Raw genomic sequence first — 27,905 nt, forward strand, 5'->3', positions numbered from 1 at the left:
CTTCCTTGTTTGTTGTGTATTCTGGTAAAAGGAGAGGTCAAAAAGCAACTTCTACCTCTCTCTCTTTTTGGATTCAAAGCATCATCAGATTGGCTTACGAGACTGCCGGACGGCAGCCTCCTGAAAGAATCACAGCTCATTCCACTAGGGCTGTGGCTTCCACATGGGCCTTCAAGAACGAGGCTTCTGTTGATCAGATATGTAGGGCAGCGACTTGGTCTTCACTGCACTCTTTTACCAAATTTTACAAGTTTGATATTTTTGCTTCTTCTGAGGCTATTTTTGGGAGAAAGGTTTTGCAAGCCGTGGTGCCTTCCATTTAGGTGACCTGATTTGCTCCCTCCCTTCATCCGTGTCCTAAAGCTTTGGTATTGGTTCCCACAAGTAAGGATGACGCCGTGGACCGGACACACCTATGTTGGAGAAAACAGAATTTATGTTTACCTGATAAATTACTTTCTCCAACGGTGTGTCCGGTCCACGGCCCGCCCTGGTTTTTTAATCAGGTCTGATATTTTATTTTCTTTAACTACAGTCACCACGGTATCATATGGTTTCTCCTATGCAAATATTCCTCCTTAACGTCGGTCGAATGACTGGGGTAGGCGGAGCCTAGGAGGGATCATGTGACCAGCTTTGCTGGGCTCTTTGCCATTTCCTGTTGGGGAAGAGAATATCCCACAAGTAAGGATGACGCCGTGGACCGGACACACCGTTGGAGAAAGTAATTTATCAGGTAAACATAAATTCTGTTTTTTGTTCTTCATTCTTTGCTGAAAAGCATACTTAGGTAGGCTCAGGGGTAGCAATGCACTACTGAGAGCTAGTTCCTGATTGGTGGATTCACATATACACTTCTTGTTAATAGCTCACGTGTTGTGTCCAGCTTGCTTCCAGTAGTGCATTGCTGCTCATTCAACAAAGAATACATAGATGATCAAGAAAATTGGAAAGTTGTTTGAAAATATATGGACTGTCTGAACTATGAAATAAAAAAAATATTGGGTTTTATGTTACTTTAAATGAGCAACTATTTTATCTCTTGCACTTGGACTCACCACAAAACCCAATACTTACCCCCAAAAAAAAGCTTTATTTTGCTTATTTATTTTATGTCTAAAAGTGCACTATCTTTCTTAATCAGTAGTATATATCTATCTAATCTATATACTATTAAAAAATATATTGCACCCATTATACTCCTGGTGCCACCCTCACAGAAAGTTATGGGCAGATTAGCCAGACGTCATATGTCATGTAACCTAGAAAGAGATTTTACTGAGGTTTAACAGAGGAAGGTTCCCTGAAGAATAAAATACAGATCATTGATTGTTTGAATAACTGTATATACCAGGATAAAATGGTTACATTTCTCATACTGCACATTAGAGATTGCATAGTAGCATATTAAATAATGAGAAGTTAGGCAATGTCCTGACGGAAGAGGAATGCTGACAGATAAAGGCATTGCGTGCCAGAGGGAGTAAATCTTAGACCTCCCAACTGTTCCTATTTGAGAGGGACTGTCCCAAATGTAGAGCTGTGTCACTTTGAGACAGCCATATGTCTCTGTTTGCAGAATTTCCCTTAGCCCAGCCCATAGATGATTCAGACATGCCGAAGAACTGCCCAGATATGCCCACCAACTGACAAGACAGGCCCATTATCCACCCTTGACCCTGCCTACAAACTCATGAGTCCCTAATACCTAGCCACAAATGTTGTCAGGTATGAGATCTTATAGTGGCAGCGTACTAAATAATCTCTATGGCATTTAAATGTGTTATGTCCTGGCGCTGGGGAAAGCTCAAACTAGATCTCACTATAGTACAGAAAAAGGGAACTGAAGCACAAGAATGCAGTAGAATAATCACAATGTTTATTATGAACTTATTGCAAAAACACAAATCAGTAATCAGCTTGTAATTGTATTAAAACATAATGGTTACACTAAGCAGTGACTATGCTATAAACTCATTACTTATCTTTGGGTTTCAAATAGGGCATTAGTAGCATTGTAGAGTGGCACACAGGCAGGTCTCATCACAATAGCTCAGAGATTCATCATAATTCAGTGGAATACAGGCAGCTAATCTTGCAGATGCTGTATCAAACTTCTCTCCAAAATGTTACCTAGAAGACTCTCCAGCCCTCCTTAGCAATTCTAACAATTAAACCTACAGGTTTGCAGGGGTCTCTAGCGCTATGTCAATCATATTATTTCACTTAGCAAGCATTGTAATTTGCTAAGTGTGTTTTTCATAACAAACAAATATTCTCAAACCAGAGCCTAGCACTATATGTCTCTGAATGTTACCCACTCTTTCTAAATAAGCTCTGCTATGAGATCAGAAATGCAGAATACAAACTTATTTATTAAAGTCAATATAGGTGTTAAAGCCATATGATATATATATATATATATATATATATATATATATATATATTTTTGTTTGTTTGTTTGAGGAATTACTAATTGTCTATCTCCCAACAGCACGTGATAGGAAGTTGCTTTTTATATCTTAGCATAAGCACCCACTTTCATGTAAATTGGTGCTGAAAATTGAGCAATTTCTAATTCTCAGAACTTGAAATGGACCTTACTGACTTCTCAAGGTTAACCCTGCTACATGGCTGTCCCAAATAGGCTTTATCAAAACAATGGACTTTATGCTAACTTTATGACAGTGGCTAGCCTTGTTGTCTGTGGACTGAAGCCCAGTTTGGCTCCTCCAAATTAGCCAAATGGGTGGAGTTTGGCTATTGAAAAATAATTGCAGTAAAGAGGATTTTTATTTTATAAACATTAAGACTTGGCTGATCTTTATTCTATAGCAATCCCTAAGGCAGAACATGCTGTTATATGAGATGTCATCGCAGGAAATGCAGCATGTCTGCAGAAAGAACAGGACACAAGCAGGTACTGTTAGCACTTTCACTTTACAGGGCTGTTCCACATCAGGCTGTTCTATTTAAACAGTGTTGTGCTCTGGTTGCAATGTGTACGCCAGAGTGAAGCGCTGTTTGAAGTGGACAGTGAAATACAGAGCAGCACTGCAAACTGGCAGTAAATTAATTGATGACTATCAATGCCTAACTGCCTAATTTAAAATTTAATTTAATCTTAAACTGACCTGCAGAAAATTTTTCACTAAAAAACTCTCATTGTGAAAAGCGAAAACAAGTTCTGGCTCTGGCATAGCAACACATCAGAAACGTCTTGTAATTACAAGGTGTTTACTGTTCCTTTTATGAGCTACAGTTATTAAAATGATGTGCAGCATATGTTACCACTAATATTTTTTTGTTCTGTGCATTCTATTCCCCCCTCCCATGAGCCTCTTATCTACTTTGTGCATTATTTTAACAATAAAGTGATACAAGGCTTATGGGAGAATTGTATCCGGTGCGAAAACTCATTTCAAGAATAGCTACAGAAAACAATGTTAAGTTTACTGTCAGCAGTGAATTATATAATTCCTATTTAGCTGTAACTAAATAAGTAACTTTACATTTCTTAAAATGCCATATTTACTAATCTACAATCTGCAAATGATATTTATATATATATATATACACACACACAGTATATATATAAATCCCCTTACTGCATGGTTTATTTGTTAAGAGTTACAAAATAATTGAAAGTGTGCTAGATATGAAACAGTATCTTTGCTGACTTCAATCTATTACGCAGAAGAAAAATGAATAAAGCCATTTAAAAGGTTTCTGATTCATATCATAGCTGCAAGAGGAAGCACTGCTGACTTCTAGACCTAAAAGCTTGTCAGAGTCAGATTGCTGGATTATTAAAATAAATACTTCTTCAGAACAATTAAGAAATATAGAAATGTGAAACACATGGATCATTTTCAGGAGGAAAAAAATTGTGTAAGAGAAATGCATGGTTTTATATAATGTATTTTTATTAAATATATTTTTTTTTTAATGCTTGTCCTAAGTTAAATCACTTAAAGGAGCACTCAATGCAGTATAATTACATACTTAGCAAGTACATAATAAATAGACAATGCAATAGCACTATTTTACAGACACATTTATCTTTTTTCCAATTTTCCGGCCCTCTGTATCATGTGACAGACATCAGCCAATCACAGACTAGTATACGTATACCCTGTGAGCCTGTGCACATGCTCAGTAGGATCCTGTTACCCAGAAAGTGTGAATATAAAAAGATTGTGCAAAATTTGATAATGGAAGTAAATTGGAAAGTGTCTTAAAACTGCATTCTCTATCTGAATCATAAAAGTTTATTTAGACTCGAGTGTCCCTTTAAGTCATGCATAAAAAAGGGAATTTGGAGCATCCGTGTTACTTCAGTAATTTTGATGCAAGCATATTGTGGTATGTAGTGTTTCCAGATGTCAGGGATTTATCTGAACTGTATGATATTTCACCCAGCTGTCTGGTAAAATATATGTTTACAAATAAAAAATAAATAATTTATTAGTTTTCTCTTGTAAGGTGTATCCAGTCCACGGATCATCCATTACTTGTGGGATATTCTCATTCCCAACAGGAAGTTGCAAGAGGACACCCACAGCAGAGCTGTTATATAGCTCCTCCCCTAACTGCCATATCCACTCATTCTCTTGCAACTCTCAACACGCATGGAGGTAGTAAGAGAGAGTGGTGAAAAATAGTTTATTTTCTTCAATCAAAAGTTTATTTTTAAATGGTACCGGAGTTGTACTATTTTATCTCAGGCAGAAATAGAAGAAGAATCTGCCTGAATTTTCTATGATCTTAGCAGGTTGTAACTAAGATCCATTGCTGTTTTCACATATGTCTGAGGAGAGATGTATCTTAAGCGGGAGAATGGCGTGCAGTTTACTCTGCTATGAGGTATGTGCAGTTACAATTTTTTCTAGAATTGGAAATGCTAGAAAATGCTGCTGATACCGGATTAATGTAAGTTAAGCCTGAATACAGTGATTTAATAACGACTGGTATCATGCTTACTCTCAGGGGTAATACCCTTATAAAAATGCAATATAAAACGTTTGCTGGCATGTTTAATCGTTTTTATATATGCTTTGGTGATAAAACTTTATTGGGGCCTAGTTTTTTCCACATGGCTGGCTTTATTTTTGCCTAGAAACAGTTTCCTGGGGCTTTTCACTGTTGTAGTTTGAGTGGGAGGGGCCTATTTTAGCGCTTTTTTGCGCAGTTAAAATTACAGACTGAGACATCCAGTTTTCCTCAGAAGTCCCCTGAATGCTACAGGACATATCAAAAGGGCCTAAAGTCGTTTATTGGGGAAGGTAGGGCCACAGCAGAGCTGTGGCAGTTGATTGTGACTTTTAAAAAACGTCTGTCGTTTTTTGTATCCGTTTTTTGAACTAAGGGGTTAATCATCCATTTGCAAGTGGGTGCAATGCTCTGTTAGCTTATTACATACACTGTAAAAATTTCGTTTGATTTACTGCCGTTTTTCACTGTTTTTCAAATTTTGACAAAATTTGTTTCTCTTAAAGGCACAGTACCGTTTTTTATATTTGCTTGTTAACTTGATTTAAAGTGTTTTCCAAGCTTGCTAGTCTCATTGCTAGTCTGTACAAACATGTCTGACATAGAGGAAACTCCTTGTTCATTATGTTTAAAAGCCATGGTGGAACCCCCTCTTAGAATGTGTACCAAATGTACTGATTTCACTTTAAGCAATAAAGATCATATTCTGTCTTTAAAAAATTTATCACCAGAGGAATCTGACGAGGGGGAAGTTATGCTGACTAACTCTCCCCAAGTGTTAGATCCTTTGACTCCTGCTCAAGGGACTCACGCTCAAATGGCGCCAAGTACACCTAGGGCGCCCATAGCGATTACTTTACAAGACATGGCGGCAGTCATGGATAATACACTGTCAGCGGTATTAGCCAGACTACCTGAATTTAGAGGTAAGCGAGGTAGCTCTGGGGTTAGACGAAATGCGGAGCATACTGACGCTTTAAGAACCATGTCTGATACTGCCTCACAATATGCAGAAGCTGAGGAAGGAGAGCTTCAGTCTGTGGGTGATGTTTCTGACTCAGGAAAGATACCTGATTCTGATATTTCTACATTTAAATTTAAGCTTGAACACCTCCGCGTATTGCTCAGGGAGGTTTTAGCTGCTCTGAATGACTGTGACACAATTGCAGTGCCAGAGAAATTGTGTAGACTGGATAAATACTTTGCAGTGCCGGTGTGTACTGATGTTTTTCCAATACCTAAAAGGTTTACAGAAATTATTAATAAGGAATGGGATAGACCTGGTGTGCCGTTCTCTCCCCCTCCTATTTTTAGAAAAATGTTTCCTATAGACGCCACCACACGGGACTTATGGCAGACAGTCCCTAAGGTGGAGTGAGCAGTTTCTACTCTAGCAAAGCGTACTAATATCCCTGTCAAGGACAGTTGTGCTTTTTCAGATCCAATGGATAAAAAATTAGGTTACCTTAAGAAAATGTTTATTCAACAAGGTTTTATCCTACAGCCCCTTGCATGCATTGCTCCTGTCACTGCTGTTGCGGCGTTCTGGTTTGAGTCTCTGGAAGAGGCTTTACAGGTAGCGACTCCATTGGATGACATACTTGTCAAACTTAGAGCACTTAAGCTAGCCAATTCTTTTGTTTCTGATGCCATTGTTCATTTGACTAAACTAACGGCTAAGAATTCTGGTTTTGCTATACAGGCGCGCAGGGCGCTATGGCTTAAATCATGGTCAGCTGACGTGACTTCAAAATCTAAGCTGCTTAACATTCCCTTCAAGGGGCAGACCCTATTCGGGCCTGGTTTGAAGGAGATTATTGCTGATATCACTGGAGGAAAAGGTCATGCCCTTCCTCAGGACAGGTCCAAACCAAGGGCCAAGCAGTCTAATTTTCGTGCCTTTTGAAACTTCAAGGCAGGTGCGGCATCAACTTCCTCTAATGCAAAACAAGAGGGAACTTTTGCTCAGTCCAAGACGGTCTAGAGGCCAAACCAGACCTGGAACAAAGGTAAGCAGGCCAAAAAGCCTGCTGCTGCCTCTAAGACAGCATGAAGGAACGGCCCCCTATCCTGTAACAGATCTAGTAGGAGGCAGACTTTCACACTTCGCCCAGGCGTGGGCAAGAGATGTTCAGGATCCCTGGGCGTTGGTAATTATATCCCAGGGATATCTTCTGGACTTCAAAGCTTCCCCCCCAAAAGGGAGATTTCACCTTTCACAATTATCTGCAAACCAGATAAAGAGAGAGGCATTCTTACACTGTGTACGAGACCTCCTAGTTATGGGAGTGATCCATCCAGTTCCAAAGGAGGAACAGGGACAGGGTTTTTACTCAAATCTGTTTATGGTTCCCAAAAAAGAGGGACAGGGTTTTTACTCAAATCTGTTTTATGGTTCCCAAAAAAGAGGGATACACAAAGATCATCATCAGTTTCTCAGGTTTGCCTTTCTGGACAGGCATTACCAGTTTGTAGCTCTTCCCTTTGGATTAGCTACAGCCCCAATAATCTTCACGAAGGTTCTAGGGTCGCTTCTGGCGGTCCTAAGGCCGCGGGGCATATCAGTGGCCCCTTATTTAGACGACATCCTGATACAGGCGTCAAACTTCCAAATTGCCAAGTCTCATACAGACATAGTACTGGCATTTCTAAGGTTGCATGGGTGGAAAGTGAACGAGGAAAAGAGTTCTCTATCCCCACTCACAAGAGTTTCCTTCCTAGGGACTCTGATAGATTCTGTAGAAATGAAAATTTACCTGACAGAGTCCAGGTTATCAAATCTTCTAAATTCCTGCCGTGTTCTTCATTCCATTCCGCGCCCTTCGGTGGCTCAGTGCATGGAAGTAATCGGCTCAATGGTAGCGGCAATGGAGATAGTGCCGTTTGCACGCTTACATCTCCGACCGCTGAAACTATGCATGCTCAGTCAGTGGAACAGGATTACACAGATTTGTCCCCTCTACTAAATCTGGATCAAGAGACCAGGGATTCTCTTCTCTGGTGGCTATCTCGGGTCCATCTGCCTAAAGGTATGACCTTTCGCAGGCCAGATTGGACAATTGTAACAACAGATGCCAGCCTTCTAGGTTGGGGTGCAGTCTGGAATTCCCTGAAGGCTCAGGGATCTTGGACTCAGGAGGAGACACTCCTTCCAATAAATATTCTGGAACTGAGAGCGATATTCAATGCTCTTCAGGCCTGGCCTCAGTTAGCAACTCTGAGGTACATCAGATTTCAGTCGGACAACATCACGACTGTGGCTTACATCAACCATCAAGGGGGAACAAGAAGTTCCTAGCGATGTTAGAAGTCTCAAAAATAATTCGCTGGGCAGAGATTCACTCTTGCCACCTATCAGCTATCCATATCCCAGGTGTAGAGAACTGGGAGGCGGATTTTCTAAGTCGTCAGACTTTTCATCCGGGGGAGTGGGAACTCCATCCGGAGGTGTTTGCACAATTGATTCATCGTTGGGGCAAACCAGAACTGGATCTCATGGCGTCTCGCCAGAACGCCAAGCTTCCTTGTTATGGATCCAGGTCCAGGGATCCCAAGGCGACGCTGATAGATGCTCTAGCAGCGCCCTGGTCTTTCAACCTGGCTTATGTGTTTCCACCGTTTCCTCTGCTCCCTCGATTGATTGCCAAGATCAAGCAGGAGCGAGCATCTGTGATTTTAATAGCGCCTGCGTGGCCACGCAGGACCTGGTATGCAGATCTAGTGGACATGTCATCCTTTCCACCATGGACTCTGCCTCTGAGACAGGACCTTCTACTTCAGGGTCCTTTCCACCATCCCAATCTAATTTCTCTGAGACTGACTGCATGGAGATTGAACGCTTGATTTTATCAAAGCGTGGCTTCTCCGAGTCAGTCATTGATACCTTAATACAGGCACGAAAGCCTGTCACCAGGAAAATTTATCATAAGATATGGCGTAAATATCTTTATTGGTGTGAATCCAAGGATTACTCATGGAGTAAAGTCAGGATTCCCAGGATATTATCCTTTCTCCAAGAAGGTTTGGAAAAAGGATTGTCAGCTAGTTCCTTAAAGGGACAGATTTCTGCTCTGTCTATTCTTTTGCACAAGCGTCTGGCAGATGTTCCAGACGTTCAGGCATTTTGTCAGGCTTTAGTTAGAATCAAGCCTGTGTTTAAACCTGTTGCTCCGCCATGGAGCTTAAATTTGGTTCTTAAGGTTCTTCAAGGAGTTCCATTTGAACCTCTTCATACCATAGATATCAAACTTTTATCTTGGAAAGTTCTTTTTTTGGTAGCTATTTCCTCGGCTCGCAGAGTCTCCGAGTTATCTGCCTTACAATGTGATTCTCCTGATCTGATTTTCCATACGGATAAGGTAGTCCTGCGTACCAAACCTGGGTTTTTACCTAACGTGGTATCTAACAAGAATATCAATCAAGAGATTGTTGTTCCATCCTTGTGTCCTAATCCTTCTTCAAAGAAGGAACGTCTATTACACAATCTGGACGTGGTTCGTGCTTTAAAGTTTTACTTACAAGGTACTAAAGATTTTCGACAAACATCTGCTTTGTTTGTTGCCTACTCTGGACAGAGGAGAGGTCAAAAGGCTTCGGCAACCTCTCTTTCTTTTTGGCTAAGAAGCATAATCCGCTTAGCCTATGAGACTGCTGGCCAGCAGCCTCCTAAAAGGATTACAGCTCATTCTACTAGAGCTGTGGCTTCCACTTGGGCCTTTAAAAATGAGGCTTCTGTTGAACAGATTTGCAAGGCGGCAACTTGGTCTTTGCTTCATACTTTTTCAAAATTCTACAAATTTGATACTTTTGCTTCTTCGGAGGCTATTTTTGGGAGAAAGGTTCTACAGGCAGTGGTTCCTTCCGTTTAAGTACCTGCCTTGTCCCTCCCTTCATCCGTGTACTTTAGCTTTGGTATTGGTATCTCACAAGTAATGGATGATCCGTGGACTGGATACACCTTACAAGAGAAAACACAATTTATGCTTACCTGATAAATGTATTTCTCTTGTGGTGTATCCTGTCATTTTAAGGCAGGTAATTTTTTCATTTAAATTACAGTCACCACTGCACCCTATGGTTTCTCCTTTCTCTGCTTGTTTTCGGTCGAATGACTGGATATGGCAGTTAGGGGAGGAGCTATATAACAGCTCTGCTGTGGGTGTCCTCTTGCAACTTCCTGTTGGGAATGAGAATATCCCACAAGTAATGGATGATCCGTGGACTGGATACACCACAAGAGAAATAAATTTATCAGGTAAGCATAAATTGTGTTTTTTTAACATCCCTTGGTTGTTTTCGTTTCTATAGTTAGTAATGGAGTAACATTAGATTTGGTGCTGCTCTTGTCTGGGATATGTATCGCTGCTTGTCGTCTTCAGTCCTCCAGAAATGCCCTGTGTACATGGGGAAAACCGCTGATAGCAACCTCTAGGGACTGCAGAGGCAGGAGTCTGGTTTGAGGGTTGATGCAGGTATGAGGTTTTTAGAGGGGTTTCTAGGCCAGGGTCCTAATCTCAGGTACGATGATTGCAATTATTATTATTATTATTTTTGTGTTTATATTATTGGGACATGAAACACAAAATTTGTATTTTATGATCCAGATAGAACATTCAATTTTAAACAACTTTCCAATTTATTTCTATTATCTTATTTTCTTTGTTCTATTGCTATCCTTTGTTGAAAAGAATACTTAGTAGGCTCAAAAGCTGCAATAAACTACACAGTGTATATATATATATATATATATATATATATATATATATATATATATATATATATATTGGTTTTTCTAATATGTTCAGCTAGCTGCTAGGAGTGCATTGCTGCTCCTTCAACAAAGGATACCAAGAAAATAAAGTACATTTTGTAATAGAAGTAAATTTGAAAGTTGAATCTTGAAAGAAAAATTTTTTTTTTTGTCTGTTTAACAACATCATTTATTTTAAAACATCACAATATTCCACAGAGCTGAATACATGACCATTGAGGTATACAGGTAATACAGTTAGACTTTATAATGCAATTGGTATAGGAGGAGGATGACCCTGCTCTGAATAGTTTATAATCTAGAGGGGGGGGGGATTGAGACAAAATATGCCTGGAGTTATCTGACAGAGTTTGTTTTGATTCGAGGGACTGCAGGGCAGGAAATCTGATCTGAGGTCTGATTTGGCAATGTGACTAAAAGGGACTACATAGCCAGGGCTCTGATAAGAAGTCTAATGTAAGTGTGGAGCTTATAGAGGTACTGCAAGGTTTGGGCTATGTTATGAGGTCTAATGGTCTGTTTATAGCATTTTTATACTATTGATCACACTTTCTTGGTGTACCTTTAGGGCTAGATTTATCAAGCCCCTGCGGCAGCAAGTTCTCACAAGAACTTGCTCGCCGCGATTTATCAAGCAGTGGTCACCAGACCGCTGCTTCCCTAACATCTTTGCCACCTCTATTGTGGCGAAATTAAATCTCCTCGGTCGAGTCCGACCTAGGAGATTGACAGCTCCTACCCGCACGTGATTGGCTGGGCGCGGGCAGGGGGTGGGATTGCATGCGAGCGCAAAATTGCGCTCGTGTGCAATGTTAATTACCTGCGGGTAATTTCGCCCCGCCGCAGGCGAGCTGAGGCGTACAGGGGCGCGTATACGCGCCCCTGTACGCCTCAGCGTTGATAAATCTAGCCCTTAGTGTATCCTTCTCTGACACATCATCTGCCTCTTTACCACTTTCTTTAGGGATACCACAAGTGTCTGTTTTTGGTCCCCCTCTCTTTTCAATTTACACATCATCCTTAGGTACTTTTATAAAGTATCATGTTTCAATATAATTTGTATGCTGCACCCAAATCTACCGCATTGCACCAAACCTATCCCCCTCTTTGCTAACTCACGTCACTTACTGGGCTCCATGTACTAAGCTGTCTGCGAGGTCTTCGTGACTATTTTCGTCTAAATTTCTGCGTGCGGATCAATAACCGTATGTACTATCCCACGAATCCATTGAAAACCTTATATTAAAAAACGGCGAGCGAACTTGCCCGCAAATCTTGAATTCTCGTCTTTTTTGTAGCTAGAAAATACTCGCTCGACATAAATCTCGCACAAAACAGGAATTACTAAACTATCTATTTCTACGCTCGTGAATTTCTCCGCACCTACCTCGTTAAAAATCCCTCGCCAGCTAATAGGTGGCGAGCACCATAATAAACAATAGGGTCTATCAGATCAACGCCTACAACTGATTTAAAAGAGGTGTACAATTGAATGGTTACTCACTTTTGATCCTGTTAGCCATATGGAGACACTTCTTCAACTTTATATTGTTCGTCTGATGCAAATGAGGGGTAGAAGGCAAATTCGTCAACCTGATGCCCCAAATCCGGTTCGAAGAAGGCGATTACGAGTACAGCGGGTATTCCTTCCTCGGGTTCCTTTAGATGCCCTTTCCGATCGAGAGGTTATTCAAAGGTTCCGTCTGGATCGACATTCAATATTGTCTTTATATTCTCAAATAGCACATTTTCTAGAGCCTGTGACGGCTCGTTCAAGGGCCATTCCCGGAATACTAAAGTTTCTTGCTGCCTTGCACTTTTTTGCCACCGGATCATTTCAGGCAGTGTCCAGCGTCATCATTGGTTTCAGTCAGTCTGCCTTTTCTCGTCATCTTTCCAAAGTTATCGATGCACTCATGCATATATTCCCCGAATATGTTTGTCTACCATCTACCACAGAAGAGTGGCAATCGATAAAGTCGCAATTCTACAGTGTGGCTGGAATGCCAAATGTTCTTGGGGCAATAGACTGTACCCATATTGCAGTTCGACCGCCACGGTTACGGGAGGAGATTTACCGCAACCGAAAGTCCTGCCATTCCTTGAATGTACAGATGGTTTGTGACCCCAAAATGAGAATTATCAGCGTGAGATCAAATTACCCTGGCTCCTGCCATGACGCTTATATCCTACGGCAGACTGGACTGTACCAAAAATTCGAAAATGGGGAAATGCCAGAGGGATGGTTATTAGGTAAGCTTGAATTGAACTCAACAAAAATTTTTAAAGGTTTTCTAAAGAGCATGTAATTTTAAACGACTTTCAAATTGACTTTTTATTCTTTTTATATCAATTGTTGAAAATCATATCTAGATATATGCTCAATAGCTGCCGATTGGTTGATGCACCTAGAGGCCTTGTTTGATTGGCTCACATTTGTGCATTGATATTTTTTCAACAAAGGATATATAAATAAATTCTGAAAAAAAAACACATTATATAATTAAATTTTAAATTTGTTACAAATTTATACTAATTTGACGCTAGCCTCAATAACTAATAAAAATTATTTTGTCTTTTTGGAATGACTTACATCAATATTTTTTTTTTTTAATTACAGGGGATGCCGGTTACCCTTGTTATGAATGGCTTCTGACACCCTATAATAACCCCCAACTCCGGAAACATATTCGTTTTAATGAAGCACACAAGAGCACAAGGGGTGTCATCGAAAGGACTTTTGGATTATTGAAAATGAGGTTCCGATGTCTGGACAGATCTGGCGGTGCAATGCAGTATTCTACAGAAAAAGTTGCAAGAATCATCTTAGTTTGCTGTGTCTTGCATAATATTGCCACCAAAAGAGGATGCCCCATTGATGACGATATTGCCATGCCTTTTAATGACTTTCCAGAAGAAATTTTCATAGAAAACACCAATAGACGTGGCATGGCCACAAGGGATATGGTTTCTGACCAATATTTCGAAGTTTGATCTTTCTCTAACAATTTGTTCATCTTATGTAAATTGTGTTCTGCATTTTTTTTTGGTTTTTTTCAAATAAAATTTGTGTGCAACATCATCATATTGTTATTTATTTGTAGCCCTTTTTCTAAACAAACCTTATTTTCATTGTTCACACCACAAAAATAAATGAAACAGATTTTTTTTTAAATGAAAATAATATAACAATTTATTTTAAGTTCAAAAGGCAACAAGAATAAGAATTATAACTATTTATATCCTAATACAACTAATATATTTACATAACTAAAAAAGTTCAACATTTATCTATTCAAAAGGTTACATATTAGACTTACTATTCTACATTTAACCAGTGATTTTGTTACATAGTAATTGTATCAAATATAAATGAATCACAAAATTTGAGAATATATATATTGGTAGTGTTATCTGTGGTCAATGACCTAGGATATAGTGATGTACTAAAAAAAAGATTATCCCTGACGATATATTTATATCGTCATTGTTCATTCCTCATGCAAAATTTATCGTTCCAACAGAAATTTAATATATTATTGGTTAATAATGGTTAGTCGGAACAACAATATTATTCATGTTACATAGTATTAGAAAAATAAAGATTCAACAAAAAAAAATGATACATTGTAAAAATAGTCATGCGTCAATTTGATTGACAAGTATAGTTGTGACGTCAGATACTAACATGTCGCTAACGGAGCCTTTCACAGCTGGAGAAATAGTCATTCTGGTATATGCAATGGAACGATATTTTCCTCATCGTATGGGAGGAGTTCGATTGGTAAAGCAGGACAGTCGTGATCATATTATATACGAAATGATAAGAAGGATGTATAGAGTATCAAAGATAAAAAGGACAAGACGTCAATGCCTAAGAAAGTACAGCGATTTGAGGCGTAGGGAAACTAATTATTACAATTCAATTAAACGACTAATAAGAAACTGTAAGTATAAATGTTTAGTGTTACTTATAGTAACTTTCAATTTTAATAGTTATTGATAGTAAGTCCAATAACTGCGTCATCTTTTACCTTTCACCATTGATTGATTTTCAATAATAGTAGGAACAAGGGACAACACATTTGACTTTCAGTATTCCGTTATAACTTTTCTATCTGAACATTGAAAGATAAAAATTATGTTCATTGTTCCTTTCCTTTAGCTTTAATAGACTGTTATTTATAGTATCTTATTTTTTTATAAAGCTATTCACCTTTAAGTAAGCTATATACTTGTTGATTAAACTAGAATGTAGTGTTTAATAATCCTTTAATTAATAGAAATATCAAAATCCAATTTTACATTGATAGTAGCATTCGATAATCGATTTAATCATATATTTTTAGTATTATTAATACAGAAAATGTTTTTTTTTAGTATATCTTCAACTTGCATATATGAAATGAAAATTAACATCTATTAATCATTACAACTATAAAAATAAAGTCAATTTTTACAAACAGATATGAAAAAATCAAAATCAAAAACTCAAAAAATTCCACGTTATTTAAGAGAAATAAGGATTGAAACGCCAAATAGTGGGATCACTTCACCACCCCTTCCTTTGACACTTATGGACATACCAATGACTCCCAAAAATAACAGAGCAGTGAAAAAAATGGCTGTCAACACTCAAAAAGGTACATAACTATAGAACAGCGTTAACAAGGTTTTATAAATTGTAAATAAAATAAATAATAATTAAAAAAAAATGATGTTTAATGATCTAATGCACATTTAGATATCCCTGGATGTTCTTATGAAGAAATTCCATCCTTTGAAAAAGAACCTAATTATTATTTTGATCTTGAGGTCGATGAGCCATGCACAAAAGATGATGATACTAATCTTGGAAGAGGTATTAGAATTTTTGTTTTTTAGGGAAGTGAAATATAGAAAAAATAATTTAATTTTAATTTTAATTTTTTATATATTTATAAAAAGGTCAACCTTTGGACAAAGCGGTACAAGTTGAAATAGAATTGGATGGCATGGTATACGCAACAAGTAATGATATTGGACAAAACATGTTTCCTCCTAAAAAAAATCTGATAGACAAAGGTATTTTATTTAGTTACCTTTGTCAAAAATAGAATAATTTTAAAAAAAATAAATTAAAAATTAAAAATGTTATTTATTTATTTTACTTTAGCCTCTGGTTCAAGCGATGCTTACACATTAGAGGAAAAAATTGTGCAGACAGAAAATGATATGGATATCATACCTCCCAAAGAAAATGAAGGTATATACAGATATCAATATATTATTTATATTTTGTTATGTGATTAATATGTGAATTTAATTTATTTTTATTTATTTTAAGGTATAGAAGTTTTTGAAGAAAAAATTGATGAAAGCACACAAACTTTTTTGGATGATAACTTCAAAATTAAATTGGCAAAAATTAGGTCTATAATGGGAATGTTGATGGAGCAAGTTGATTTTTTGTACCAGAAATATGGCATTTAGTATTTTTTTTTTAAATAAATCTTTTAAAACACTTTCTATTGTTTTGAGAAAAAAAATTACATATTTAGAAACATCCAAAAAAAAAAAAGGGATGATGAGTGTTTGTTATAAAAATTGAAATTTTTTTTTTTTTTTACCATTTCATAAAAAAAAAATATATATTAAAAGCAATAAAAACAAAATTTCAATGAAAAAAAATTTGTATTCATTCTTTTTTTAAAAATTTTAAGAAAAAAAACACAAAAATTTTTTTTTAAAAATATTAGTGCAACTCGAAAATATAAATATATTTTGAACAAAAATATAAAACAAATCAAAAAGTGCAACATCAAAAACAGTATAAACTCAAGTTATTAATACAATTAATAAAGATGTCTATCACTACTGTCCTGGCCTATTTGGTTCAGAAGGACCCTGTCTTTCACGAATAATGGACAGGAGAGAATTCATTGTTTGTTCTGCGAGGCGTAATGAACGGTTTATCTGTTCGTTGTGCTCCTCGTCCATTCGCCTCTGCCAATCAAACCTCTCTCTGTCTAACTGCAATTGTCTTTCTGCTAATGATGCACTTCGGTCCAGGTGTGCGATTAAAACATTCTGTAACTCTCTATGATCCACCCTATATTGTCTAGCAAGAGAGATCATTTCATTGAGACAGACATCATCCACTTCTTCAATTTCATTGTTGCCAGGTACCACAGGTCTTTCATTAGATTGTGTTTCCGCTGGCTCTACATTTCCTTGAATTGTTTGTTCATGTACTTCTGCTTCATCAGGGACAGGTTCATGGATCTCCATTGGTTGAGCATCCATGATATCATCCAACAAATCTGGGGTCTCACTTCCATGATCCCTGGATTGAAGTTCCTCCTCCTCAGGTCTTTCTGGTTGTACAGCAACCAGGTTTAAGATGACCTCCCTCGATGACTCCTCTGTATCTGTGAAAATTAAAAATAAAAAAATAAATATATATGAATATATTAAGATTTTAATATCTATATAAAAATATAATGTAGATATATAAATATATATATATAAAAAAAAATATATATATATATATATATATCTATATATATATTTAAAAAAAAAATGTAAATTTTTTTTTTAACGATTTTAAAATATTTAGTAGCAGCTGTGAATATGTACTATGGAAAAAAGGCAGCACTCACATGTCATTTGTAACTCAAATTCAACTGTTCATAACACAAAATTAAATATTTTTTTTTTTTTTTAGAAAATTTAATGAAGCTTTTGTATTATTAAATGCTCTTTTTAATTTTAAATGACGAGTGATTGATGCCTTTTTATGATCTAAAATTCTAAATATATCTATCTATATATATAAATGTGTATATATATAGATATATTTATATATATATATATATATATGTATATATATATATATAGATAGCAATATATATATTTTTATTTATATAAATATATATCTTTATATATCCTAAAAATAATAATATATATGAAGATGTTGATATCTTGATATTTATGTATAAGAAGAAAATTAAAAAAAAAAGGAATGTATTAATAGTACAGATTCTCACCATCAAACAACCGTGGAGAACTTCCCGTCATGTTCCGAAAAAGATGTCCAAGGTCAGCTATGATAAAAAAAAAAATATATATATATATATTAAAATAAAATTTCTTTAGTGAAAAATCCAAAATAAAAAAATTACAATAAAGCAATGTTATCTATATGGCCTAAGTGAGCAAAAACTACCACGCTTTTAAAAGAAAAAAAAAAAAAAAAAAAGGGAATTCAAGTAATTAGATTTTTTGAGAGAAAGCGAATTTCAGTTAGCTTTGACCAGTATGACCAGAGGAGAATGGAAAAAATGAAAATATATTGTTTACCTGTACCTCTACCAACACTGGTTTCAGGGGTGCTGGTACGGATATCTGGAAGTGTATCCGCTGATAAAAAGGTATGGCTAGCAGATGATGTGCTTCTTATCGTTTGCCCAATAACGACACCACCACTAGTCATCGATGTCCCAGAGGAGGTTGATGGAATGGCTGAAGCAGGGTCATCACCACCCCTAGCTGTCACGGATTGTGGTCGAGCTGTTAAGAGATAAATAAAATCAATCGTTATTCATGTTTCGATCCATAGAAGATTAATAAACAACTAATATTTAAAATTTTAAATAGTGGTTATTGAAAGGGACAGTGTAGCACACACAATAATAACCAGGTTGAAGAATTTGAATGTAAAAATTAAAAATGTTTGTAGACACTCAAGGTTGTTTGTATTGAAACTGTTTTGTAAAGCTTGTTTCTAGTATTTAAAAAGTGTTGAGTACTTTGTTTGACATAAAACAATAGTCCTGTGTTTATGTAATCTTTCATTCTATTCATTATTCATTCTATTATATTCTTTAATTCTATTCATTCATTGTATTATGTATCAACAAGCTGTTATAAGTGTTATTTGAACTTGTCATTTAATTACCTTGTTAACAATTAACTGTAAACGAAAAAGAGTCGTCTGCTCATTTGCTAATTAAATGACAAGTTCAAAGAATACTTATAAGAGCTTGTTGATACATCATAAATTAGTTGAATGAATGAATAGAATGAATAGAATGAAAGAATAATGAATAGAATGAAAGATTACATAAACACAGGACTATTGTTTTATGTGAAACCAACTATTCAAGTTTTTTTTAAATAATAGCATTTAAACACTCATTAATCCGCTTAAAAAACAATATCTTGATATTATATATACACTAATGTTGAGAGTGTGTATCTGCATGTGTAAGTGTATAATATTAGTGTGTGTGTATCTGCATGTATAAGTGTATATTTTTTGGTCTGTATACATGCTTGTCTAATGTATACTGTAACGTTTGTTTTTGTGAATTTGTCTACAAAAATATAGCACTGTATTTTCAAACGATCCTTGAATACAGAGCTCACATAGCAATAACAATATTGTTTGGCGCAGCTTTTGATTTGATGAATAGGGACATTAAACCACAAAAGATTTGTTCATCAGTCATAAAGAAATTAAGATTTTAAAATAGATCGAAATTTACTTCCATTAAAGGCGTCTATTAGCTAGTAAGCTGTTCTAAATATGCTTTTCATCAAAGGATATCAAGAAAATGAAGTAAATTAAAATAGAATTGTTATTTAGAAAGCAATACAAAAATAAAGCAGTAATAGGACTATAATCAAAATTGGCGCCAATAAATATTGATTTTCCAAAATATAATTAAATGTTAAATATTTTTATAAACCGACTCCACTGGAAAATTACAATATGATCATCATTCAAATTAAAAAATAGTAATTATATTAATGTTTTACATCTTCGGTCGCTATCACAATCATCTGTGATCATGAATATTACATTACATACGTTATTGGTTAAGCTATACAAAAATCTAACAGTAATCTGCATTGATGTAACGTAATCAAAATTGACGCACCAAAAAATTGATTTGAAAAAATATCTTTACAAGATAGATATTTGGATAAACCGACTCTAATGGATAATTACAATATGATCATCATTCAATTCAAATAATAGTAATTCGATAATTGTTTTACATCTTCGGTCGCTATCACAATCATGTGTGATCATGAATATTACATTACATACGTTATTGGTTAAGCTATACAAAAATCTAGCATTAATCTTCATTGATTTAACTTAATCAAAATTGACGCACCAAAAAATTGATTGGACAAAATATCTTTACAAGATACATATTTGTATAAACCAACTCTAATGGATAATTACAATATGATCAACATTCAATTTAAATTATAGTAATTCGATAAATGTTTTACCTCTTAGGTCGCTATCACAATCATCTGTGATCCCGACGATTACTTCTGGGCCTAGACGCTGCACCAGTCTCTGCTCGTAATCATTAAGATCAGCGACATAAGCTGTTCCACCTCCGGTAGCACGGGTTGAATTTTTTTCTTTTGCCAATTTAGCTTTTGCAAATCGTTTGATGTCGTTGTACCTTTTTTTAATTTGATCAACGTCCTTTTTCCCAGGTCCCTGAGCACTGACAGCATCACTTATCCGGGTCCATATACTTTTTTTACGGATACTAGACGTTTGCTTCGAACGACAACCAAATAAATAGTCATATGAGTCTAGCACCATATCGACAAGAACCAGGTTCTGCTGATGTGAGAAGTGGGGATTCTTCGATTTGGACTGTGAATCAGATCGAGAAGTAGCCATACTTAATTTATCGATAACAATAAAAGTCAGTAAAGCTTCAAGTTCTTGAAATATGCAGTCTGAAAAACTTTATTAAATAGAGCTTATATAGTGCTGCAATATGTTCCCGCGACAAAGCTGACGTTTCTGACACCTTGCAGTCACGTGGGACAAACATGACTGACAGTTTGTAAGTGATTAATAGTACATTCGCAAATAGCGAGGCGTCATATGTATGAATCATTCGCCAGTGCTCGATGCGGATTTGACGCGCCTTTTTTTTTAATAGTTTTTAGTACATATGGCGGGCGGGCAACATCTCGCTAGCTGCGAGTTAGAGCGAGTCGAGCAAACACGTTGTCGGCGAAAAAATTGATGCTTTAGTACATGGAGCCCACTGTCTTTTAAATATTTAATCCTAGATGTCCCCTCATTACCTCAAGCTAAATCTCCCTAAAACTGAGCTCCCCCTACTTCTAAGACCCCTACCACCAAACTCTCTATAACTGTCATTATCATCACACCAACCCCTCATACCCGATGCCTTGGAATCATACCTGATTAAGACCATTCATTCACTCTCCACATCCAGTCCTTGGCCAGTTTATTTCCACATTAAAAACATCTTTAAAATTTGGAGCTCCACAAGACTTTCCTTTAGTTCTTAAAGTTGCAAGTGTTCATTTACTATTCAGGATGCATATTATCTACACTAACCTTACCCCAGATCCTCTCCTTTTTACAGTACCTTGATTGTAAGCTTACAAGATTAGCAGTTCTGTAGCTCACCTTCTTGACAGGTTATCTGCAACAGCTGAAGCTCTTGGCAGGGCCCTCTACCTACCTAAATGGTCCATATTTTGCCTCCTAAGTTTGTTTATTATACCTTTGTTTACAGCAGTGCTAAGTCTCTTGATGATCTTCAAATAATAAAAATAATGTGGACATGTGATTCATAGTGAGACTGCAGGGCCATGGTGTCTGATATGAACTGTTATTTCAGCATGTGGTTTAGAGGGCTGTGTAGGGTTGACCTCAGATCTAGTGTTGGTGTGTGACAGCAATTGCAGGGCAATGCATCTCCCCTGACTGGAAAAATTGTATATTATTATAAATATTGACATTATATAGATTAGAAAACATATATATTATGTACTATAATACATTCATGTAAATAATTAAGGATTTTTTTTTTTTTTTTTTAATTAATTAATTAAAATAAAGATTTTTCTGTGAGAACAAAAGTAATGATACCTTACTGAACAGGAAATTATTAGGCCAGTACATCCAAATGTGTCTCGGCAGATGTTTACAAACAAAAATGAAACGTAAGAGCGTTTTTAGCGATTTGACTGATTCTTTGGCACTTTAGTAGAAAGTTTGAACTATCTGAAAAGATTTTATTTGGTGTAACTTTGTTCTACAACTATTAAATGAGAGAGGGTGAGTCAATAATTTGTACGGTCAATGTTTGTTTACATCTTGTAAAGGCTGTTCCCTTCTGTCATATCATAGGCGGTTTATTGAACAATAAACGAAATCTTGCCTGACAGTTATCTGGATTATTTATCATACCTTTTCCTTTCAGTGAATAAAAGCCAACGCCTAAGAAAATCTCCCTTCTCTCTGTGCCAATGGTTTGAAGTACAGTATTTACTTTCATCTTCATTCACTTATTGTTACACCATTGTTTGTGTGCAGAAATTCTGTTATGAAAGTTAATAATTTACTGTAAAGCGTTTGCTGAATGGGTGAAGTATCTTAATGGAAGAGTAAGATTTTGTCGGGTTCCTTGTTTATTGGTCTTTGAGCCCTGGAGGCAAATTCCAGGTTAAGATACATATCACATAAGCACAAAAACAAGTTCTGACGTATTAGAAAACATGATTGTGCATTGTTTATTTCTGATTTACTGTAAATATGAGAAATATACATGCAGCCAGTTAACTATAGTAACATGTGAATGTGACTGTATGCATGTACAGAAATTCTTTAGATGTCAAAACAAATAGAACAGACTTCCCAGACGTAGGGCATATGGAGCTTGTAAAATAGTAAGGGACTCTACAGTGATCTATCTGTTTGCACGCAGATAATGTGCTCTGTATCATATAATGCATCTTTTACAGAAAGCTCTTAGATATGGGTGTGCAAATCTTATACTGTAACTATCATAATAATACTGTTCAGGACCTTGGGGTGGAGACATTGCACAATGACAAACAGAGCAATCTTTTGTAGGCTTGTTAATCCAGTTATTGTACTGTTCGACTAACCTACCCACCCTCATAAACACAGATAGGATTTATAGTTTTCAGTTAAAGGGAAATCAGTCAATATTTATACACATCCAAAGTATATATCAGCAACTATAACAATGACAAATATGGTTAGGGACATTAAATAGTAAATGTACGTTAGATGTGATGGGGGGTAGTTATCAAGCCGTCAACCTCAAATACGCTGGAATTCCGCAGCGTATTTGTGGCGAGGCTGATTCGCCTTAGTTATCGAAGGCTACAGACCGGTAAAAGTAGAATTTTGTGACGTAAACTTCGATCCGCCGGACTCAGTCCGACACAGATCGATTCTTACGTCACTCCAGATGTTCCGCACACAAGTGCGGCACAATCTGACTACTTTTGCTAGTTATCAAAAAACTAGCAGGTACGCTCGGCACTTTTACGGCCCAGCGTACCTGGTTTTCAAACCGCCACCCTGGAGGCGGCGGATCCCATAGGAATCAATGGGAGTCTGACCATAGCGAAAGTACAAGTTCGCTGCTGCCAGACATCCCATTGATTTCTATGGGAGCTGTCTACACCTAACACCCTAACATGTACCCCGAGTCTAAACACCTCTAATCTGTCCCCCCCTACACCGCCACAACTAAATAAAATGATTAACCCCTAAACCGCCGCTCACAGAGCCCACCGCAAGCTACTCTATACATATTAACCCCTAAACCGCCGCTCCCGGAGCCCACCGCCACCTACATGATACCTAGTAACCCCTTATCCTGCCCCCCCCTATAATAAAGTTATTAAGCCCTATCCTGCCGATCCCGCACCTCGCCGCAAATAAATAAATAGTTTAACCCCTAAACTCTGACCCTGCCGCAACCTATATTAAATTTATTAACCCCTAATCTGCCCCCCTACACCGTCGCCACCTATAATACATTTATTAACCCCTATCCTGCCCCCCACTACACCGCCGCCACTGTAATAAATCCCTGACCCTGCCGCAACCTATATTAAATTTATTAACCCCTAATCTGTCCCCCTACACAGCCAATAGAATGCAAGCTCAATCTGATTGGCTGACTGGATCAGCCAATCGGATTGAACTTGAATCTGATTGGCTGATTCAATCAGCCAATCAGATTTTTCCTACCTTAATTCCGATTGGCTGATAGAATCCTATCAGCCAATCGGAATTGAAGGGACGCCATCTTGGATGACGTCCCTTAAAGGAGCCTTCATTCGTCGGTAGTCCGTCGGGAAAGAAGGATGTTCCGCGTCGGCGGGATGAAGATTCAAGACCCGGCTTCGAAAATGATCTCGCCTGGATAGAAGACTTCTTCAGCGCCTCTTGGAAGATGACATCGCCCGGATGGAAGATTTCTTCAGCGCCGCTTGGTGGATCACTTCATCGGATGGAAGATTTCTTCAGCGCCCCTTGGATGATCACTTCTGCCGGTCCAGATGTCCTCTTTAGTTCCATCGGTGGCTCGGCTGATTGAAGACGACTAAAGGTAGGATGATCTTCAGGGGATTAGTGTTAGGTTATTTTAAGGGGGGTTTGGGTTAGATTAGGGGTATGTGGGTGGTGGGTTTTAATGTTGGGGGGGTTTGTATTTTTCTTGTACAGGCAAAAGAGCTGAATTCTTTGGGGCATGCCCCCACAAAAGGCCCTTTTAAGGGCTGGTAAGGTAAAAGAGCTTTGAACTTTTTTAATGTAGAATAGGGTAGGGCATTTTTTTATTTTGGGGGGGTTGTTATTTTATTAGGGGGCTTAGATTAGGTGTAAGCAGCTTAAAATTGTTGTAATATTTTTTTAAATGTTTGTAACTTATTTTTTTTATTTTTTGTAACTTAGCTTTTTTTATTTTTTCTACTTTAGTTAGTTTATGTAATTGTATTTAATTGTAGTTTTTTGTAGTTAACTTATTTAATTTATTTAATGATAGTGTAGTGTTAGGTTTAATTGTAACTTAGGTTAGGATTTATTTTATAGGAAATTTTGTATTTCTTTTAGCTAGGTAGTTATTAAATAGTTAATAACTATTTAATAACTATTCTAACTAGCTAAAATAAATACAAAGTTACCTGTAAAATAAATATAAATCCTAAGATAGGGTTTATTTTATAGGTAAGTATTTAGTTTTAAATAGGATTAACTTAGTTAATAATAGAAATATTATTTAGATTTATTTAATTAATATTTAAGTTAGGGGGGTGTTAGGGTTAGTGTTAGACTTAGGTTTAGGGGTTAATAATTTTATTACAGTGGTGGCGGTGTAGTGGGGGGCAGGATAGGGGTTAATAAATTTAATATAGGTTGCGGTGGGTTCAGGGAGCGGCGGTTTAGGGGTTAAACTATTTATTTATTTGCGGCGAGGTGCGGGATCAGCAGGATAGGGGTTAATAACTTTATTATAGAAGGCGACGGTATAGGGGGGGCATGGTAGGGGTTACTAGGTATAATGTAGGTGGCAGCGGTGTCCGGGAGCGGCGGTTTAGGGGTTAATACATTTATAAGACTTGCGGCGGGGTCTAGGAGCGGCGGTTTAGGGGTTAGTAACTTTATTTAGTTGCGGGGGGCTCCGGGGGCGCCGGTATAGGGGGTAGAACAGTGTAGTTTAGTGTGAGTGCTTAGTGACAGGCTAGCATGAAAGCTGTCAAACAGCCGAAGAGCAGTGAGATCGGATGAGTGATAACTCTCACAGTCCGCTGCTCATCGCCCCGCGGCTTTTTGACAGCTTTACTTGATAACTTAGGCAAATTTTTTCAGGTCCGCGGCTGCGATGTGAGGCAAGCTTAGGCGGGCGTATTGGGCCGGCGAAGGCAGGAAAGTTGACACGTTGATAACTACCCCCCTATGTATCCAAAGCAAAGAGTATCCTGAGAACAGTATGTACTATAAAGGTTTAAATGTGTAAAGTACTAGTTTCTATAAAGTAACAGGAAACACTTTGTTGAAACCTAAGTTTCCCTTTATCTCTTCTGTAAAGAAAAAAAAGTGCAGATGTAAAACAGTCGGTTAGCGGAGAGTGTGCAAACAAGGCTAAAAGGGCTTCCACAAACTCATCATCTTTTTATTGACTGATATATATATATATATATATATATATATATTTGTCCTCAGTTGAAGACACATGGTGTCACCCTCTACTTTATAGAAACTCATTGGCATTGAAGAAACAAAATGTTTTTATATAAAATGTTAAATTATACGCAAGCCTGACAACTTGAAAACATTTTTCATAAATGTCACAGAATGTTCTGTCACTGAAATAAACCTACTGTAATATACATATTAGTTTCTCTATATGTTCCTATATATACAGGTTTTTAATAAAATATAATTTCTTTAATAAGGTGGTGAATCATTGCCTGTGGGATTCAACTCCTGGCCTCTAGGAGGAGGCAAATATACCTAACATTTCACAAGCATTTAATCCCTCTCACCTCTCCGGTATCCCAGTCTTAATTTTTGCCTCCACAGGAGAAGTCGAGGAAGAGAGGTGCTCCAGATTCTTTGTTGTAAGGGATTCTTAGGCATATGTGAGACCCTCAGCGCTCACATAGCCTGCAGGCTATTAGCAGGTACATAGGTGTGTGTATATTATAGCCAGGGGACACTTTAGTCACAGACTTAATCACCATTTTTTGTTAATTCATATGTATAGGACATTGTGTGTTCTGGGACTTCCTATTGTGGGGTCTGGGCATTTTTCTTAGATTTATTTCTTGTATTCTTAAAGTGGTGGTAAATCCTAGTGTTTGTGAAACACTAGGATTTACCAGTTTAACAAATAAAATACTTCATGCTGAAAGTTCCTTTATTTGTCTGAAGTGTTTGCTGCACTGAGCTTCTCAGGCACCCACGGCAGAACGCTATTTTGCTGTGAGGTGGCGTTTCCACCTCTTAGCCAGTAGCTGTGCGGGCCAGCTAGAGCCATGACGGAGAGCTAGCACATTATTGGCTAAGAGGTGGAAAAGTCACCTCACAGCAAAATAGCTTTCTGCTGTGAGCAGCCTGAGGCACTCACCGCGGCAAACACTTTAGACAAACAAACAAACTTTCCGCATTAAGTATTTTATACTTCATGACTGAAAGTCCCCTTTATTTGTTCCACTGGTAATTCTTAGGGTTTCACAAATGCTAGGATTTACCATCACTTTAATAATTATACATCTTTTTTGCTTTGGGTTATTGCATAACTTTAGCTCATTAGTTTTTGCCCGCAATCGTGCTGCAGGGACATGGTCACAGTTTTTCCGTAGTGTACACTTTTCTCTTTATTATGGCTGTCAGTAGCTCAGAACTCTTGGCCTTCTTAGGCTGCACACTACATGGAAGGTTTTTTTTGTTTTCTCTATAGTGCACGCACATTTACTCTTTTTCTACATTGCTTAGTGGTGCAGCGGTCTAACAGAGCGGGAGTTAACTAGCTTCCTGCCCTTCCTCTCTCCCTCATGGCAGACATTTTAAATCCTGTTTACTAGGAATGTAGGTGGCCTGGGGAGATATGTTTATTAGCTTAATAAGCACCTTTTCAGGTAGATATGAGTGTATGTGTGTGTGTATATATATATATATATATATATATATATATATATATATATATGTGTGTGTGTGTGTGTGTGTGTGCATATATATATATATATATATATATATATATATGTGTGTATATACACTGTGTGCAGAATTATTAGGCAAATGAGTATTTTGACCACATCATCCTCTTTATGCATGTTGTCTTACTCCAAGCTGTATAGGCTTGAAAGCCTGCTACCAATTAAGCATATTAGGTGATGTGTATCTCTGTAATGAGAAGGGGTGTGGTCTAATGACATCAACACCCTATATCAGGTGTGCATAATTATTAGGCAACTTCCTTTCCTTTGGCAAAATGGATCAAAAGAAGGACTTGACAGGCTCAGAAAAGTAAAAAATAGTGAGATATCTTGCAGAGGGATGCAGCACTCTTAAAATTGCAAAGCTTCTGAAGCGTGATCATCGAACAATCAAGCGTTTCATTCAAAATAGTCAACAGGGTTGCAAGAAGCGTGTGGAAAAACCAAGGCGCAAAATAACTGCCCATGAACTGAGAAAAGTCAAGCGTGCAGCTTCCAAGATGCCACTTGCCACCAGTTTGGCCATATTTCAGAGCTGCAACATCACTGGAGTGCCCAAAAGCACAAGGTGTGCAATACTCAGAGACATGGCCAAGGTAAG

The 27,905-nt window shown here is 37.2% G+C and overlaps 1 protein-coding gene across 2 annotated transcripts in view; it reads left to right on the forward strand.

The window, feature by feature from the left end:
* THADA (THADA armadillo repeat containing) overlaps positions 1 to 27,905 on the forward strand; it is a 1,857,831-nt gene that overhangs the window by 1,040,963 nt on the left and 788,963 nt on the right. The window contains exon 29 of one of the 2 annotated variants that reach the window (XM_053712287.1): positions 13,383 to 13,483. The exons of the other annotated variant lie outside the window; for it this stretch is intronic. Within the exon in view, the coding sequence (XP_053568262.1) occupies positions 13,383 to 13,407 (25 nt within the window). The 3' untranslated portion in view covers positions 13,408 to 13,483. Of the gene's footprint in view, positions 1 to 13,382; positions 13,484 to 27,905 lie in introns of those variants that run through there. 2 annotated transcript variants of the gene reach the window in all.

This window comes from Bombina bombina, chromosome 4, assembly GCF_027579735.1.
Source record: "Bombina bombina isolate aBomBom1 chromosome 4, aBomBom1.pri, whole genome shotgun sequence".
NCBI classification, from domain to species: Eukaryota; Metazoa; Chordata; class Amphibia; order Anura; family Bombinatoridae; genus Bombina; species Bombina bombina.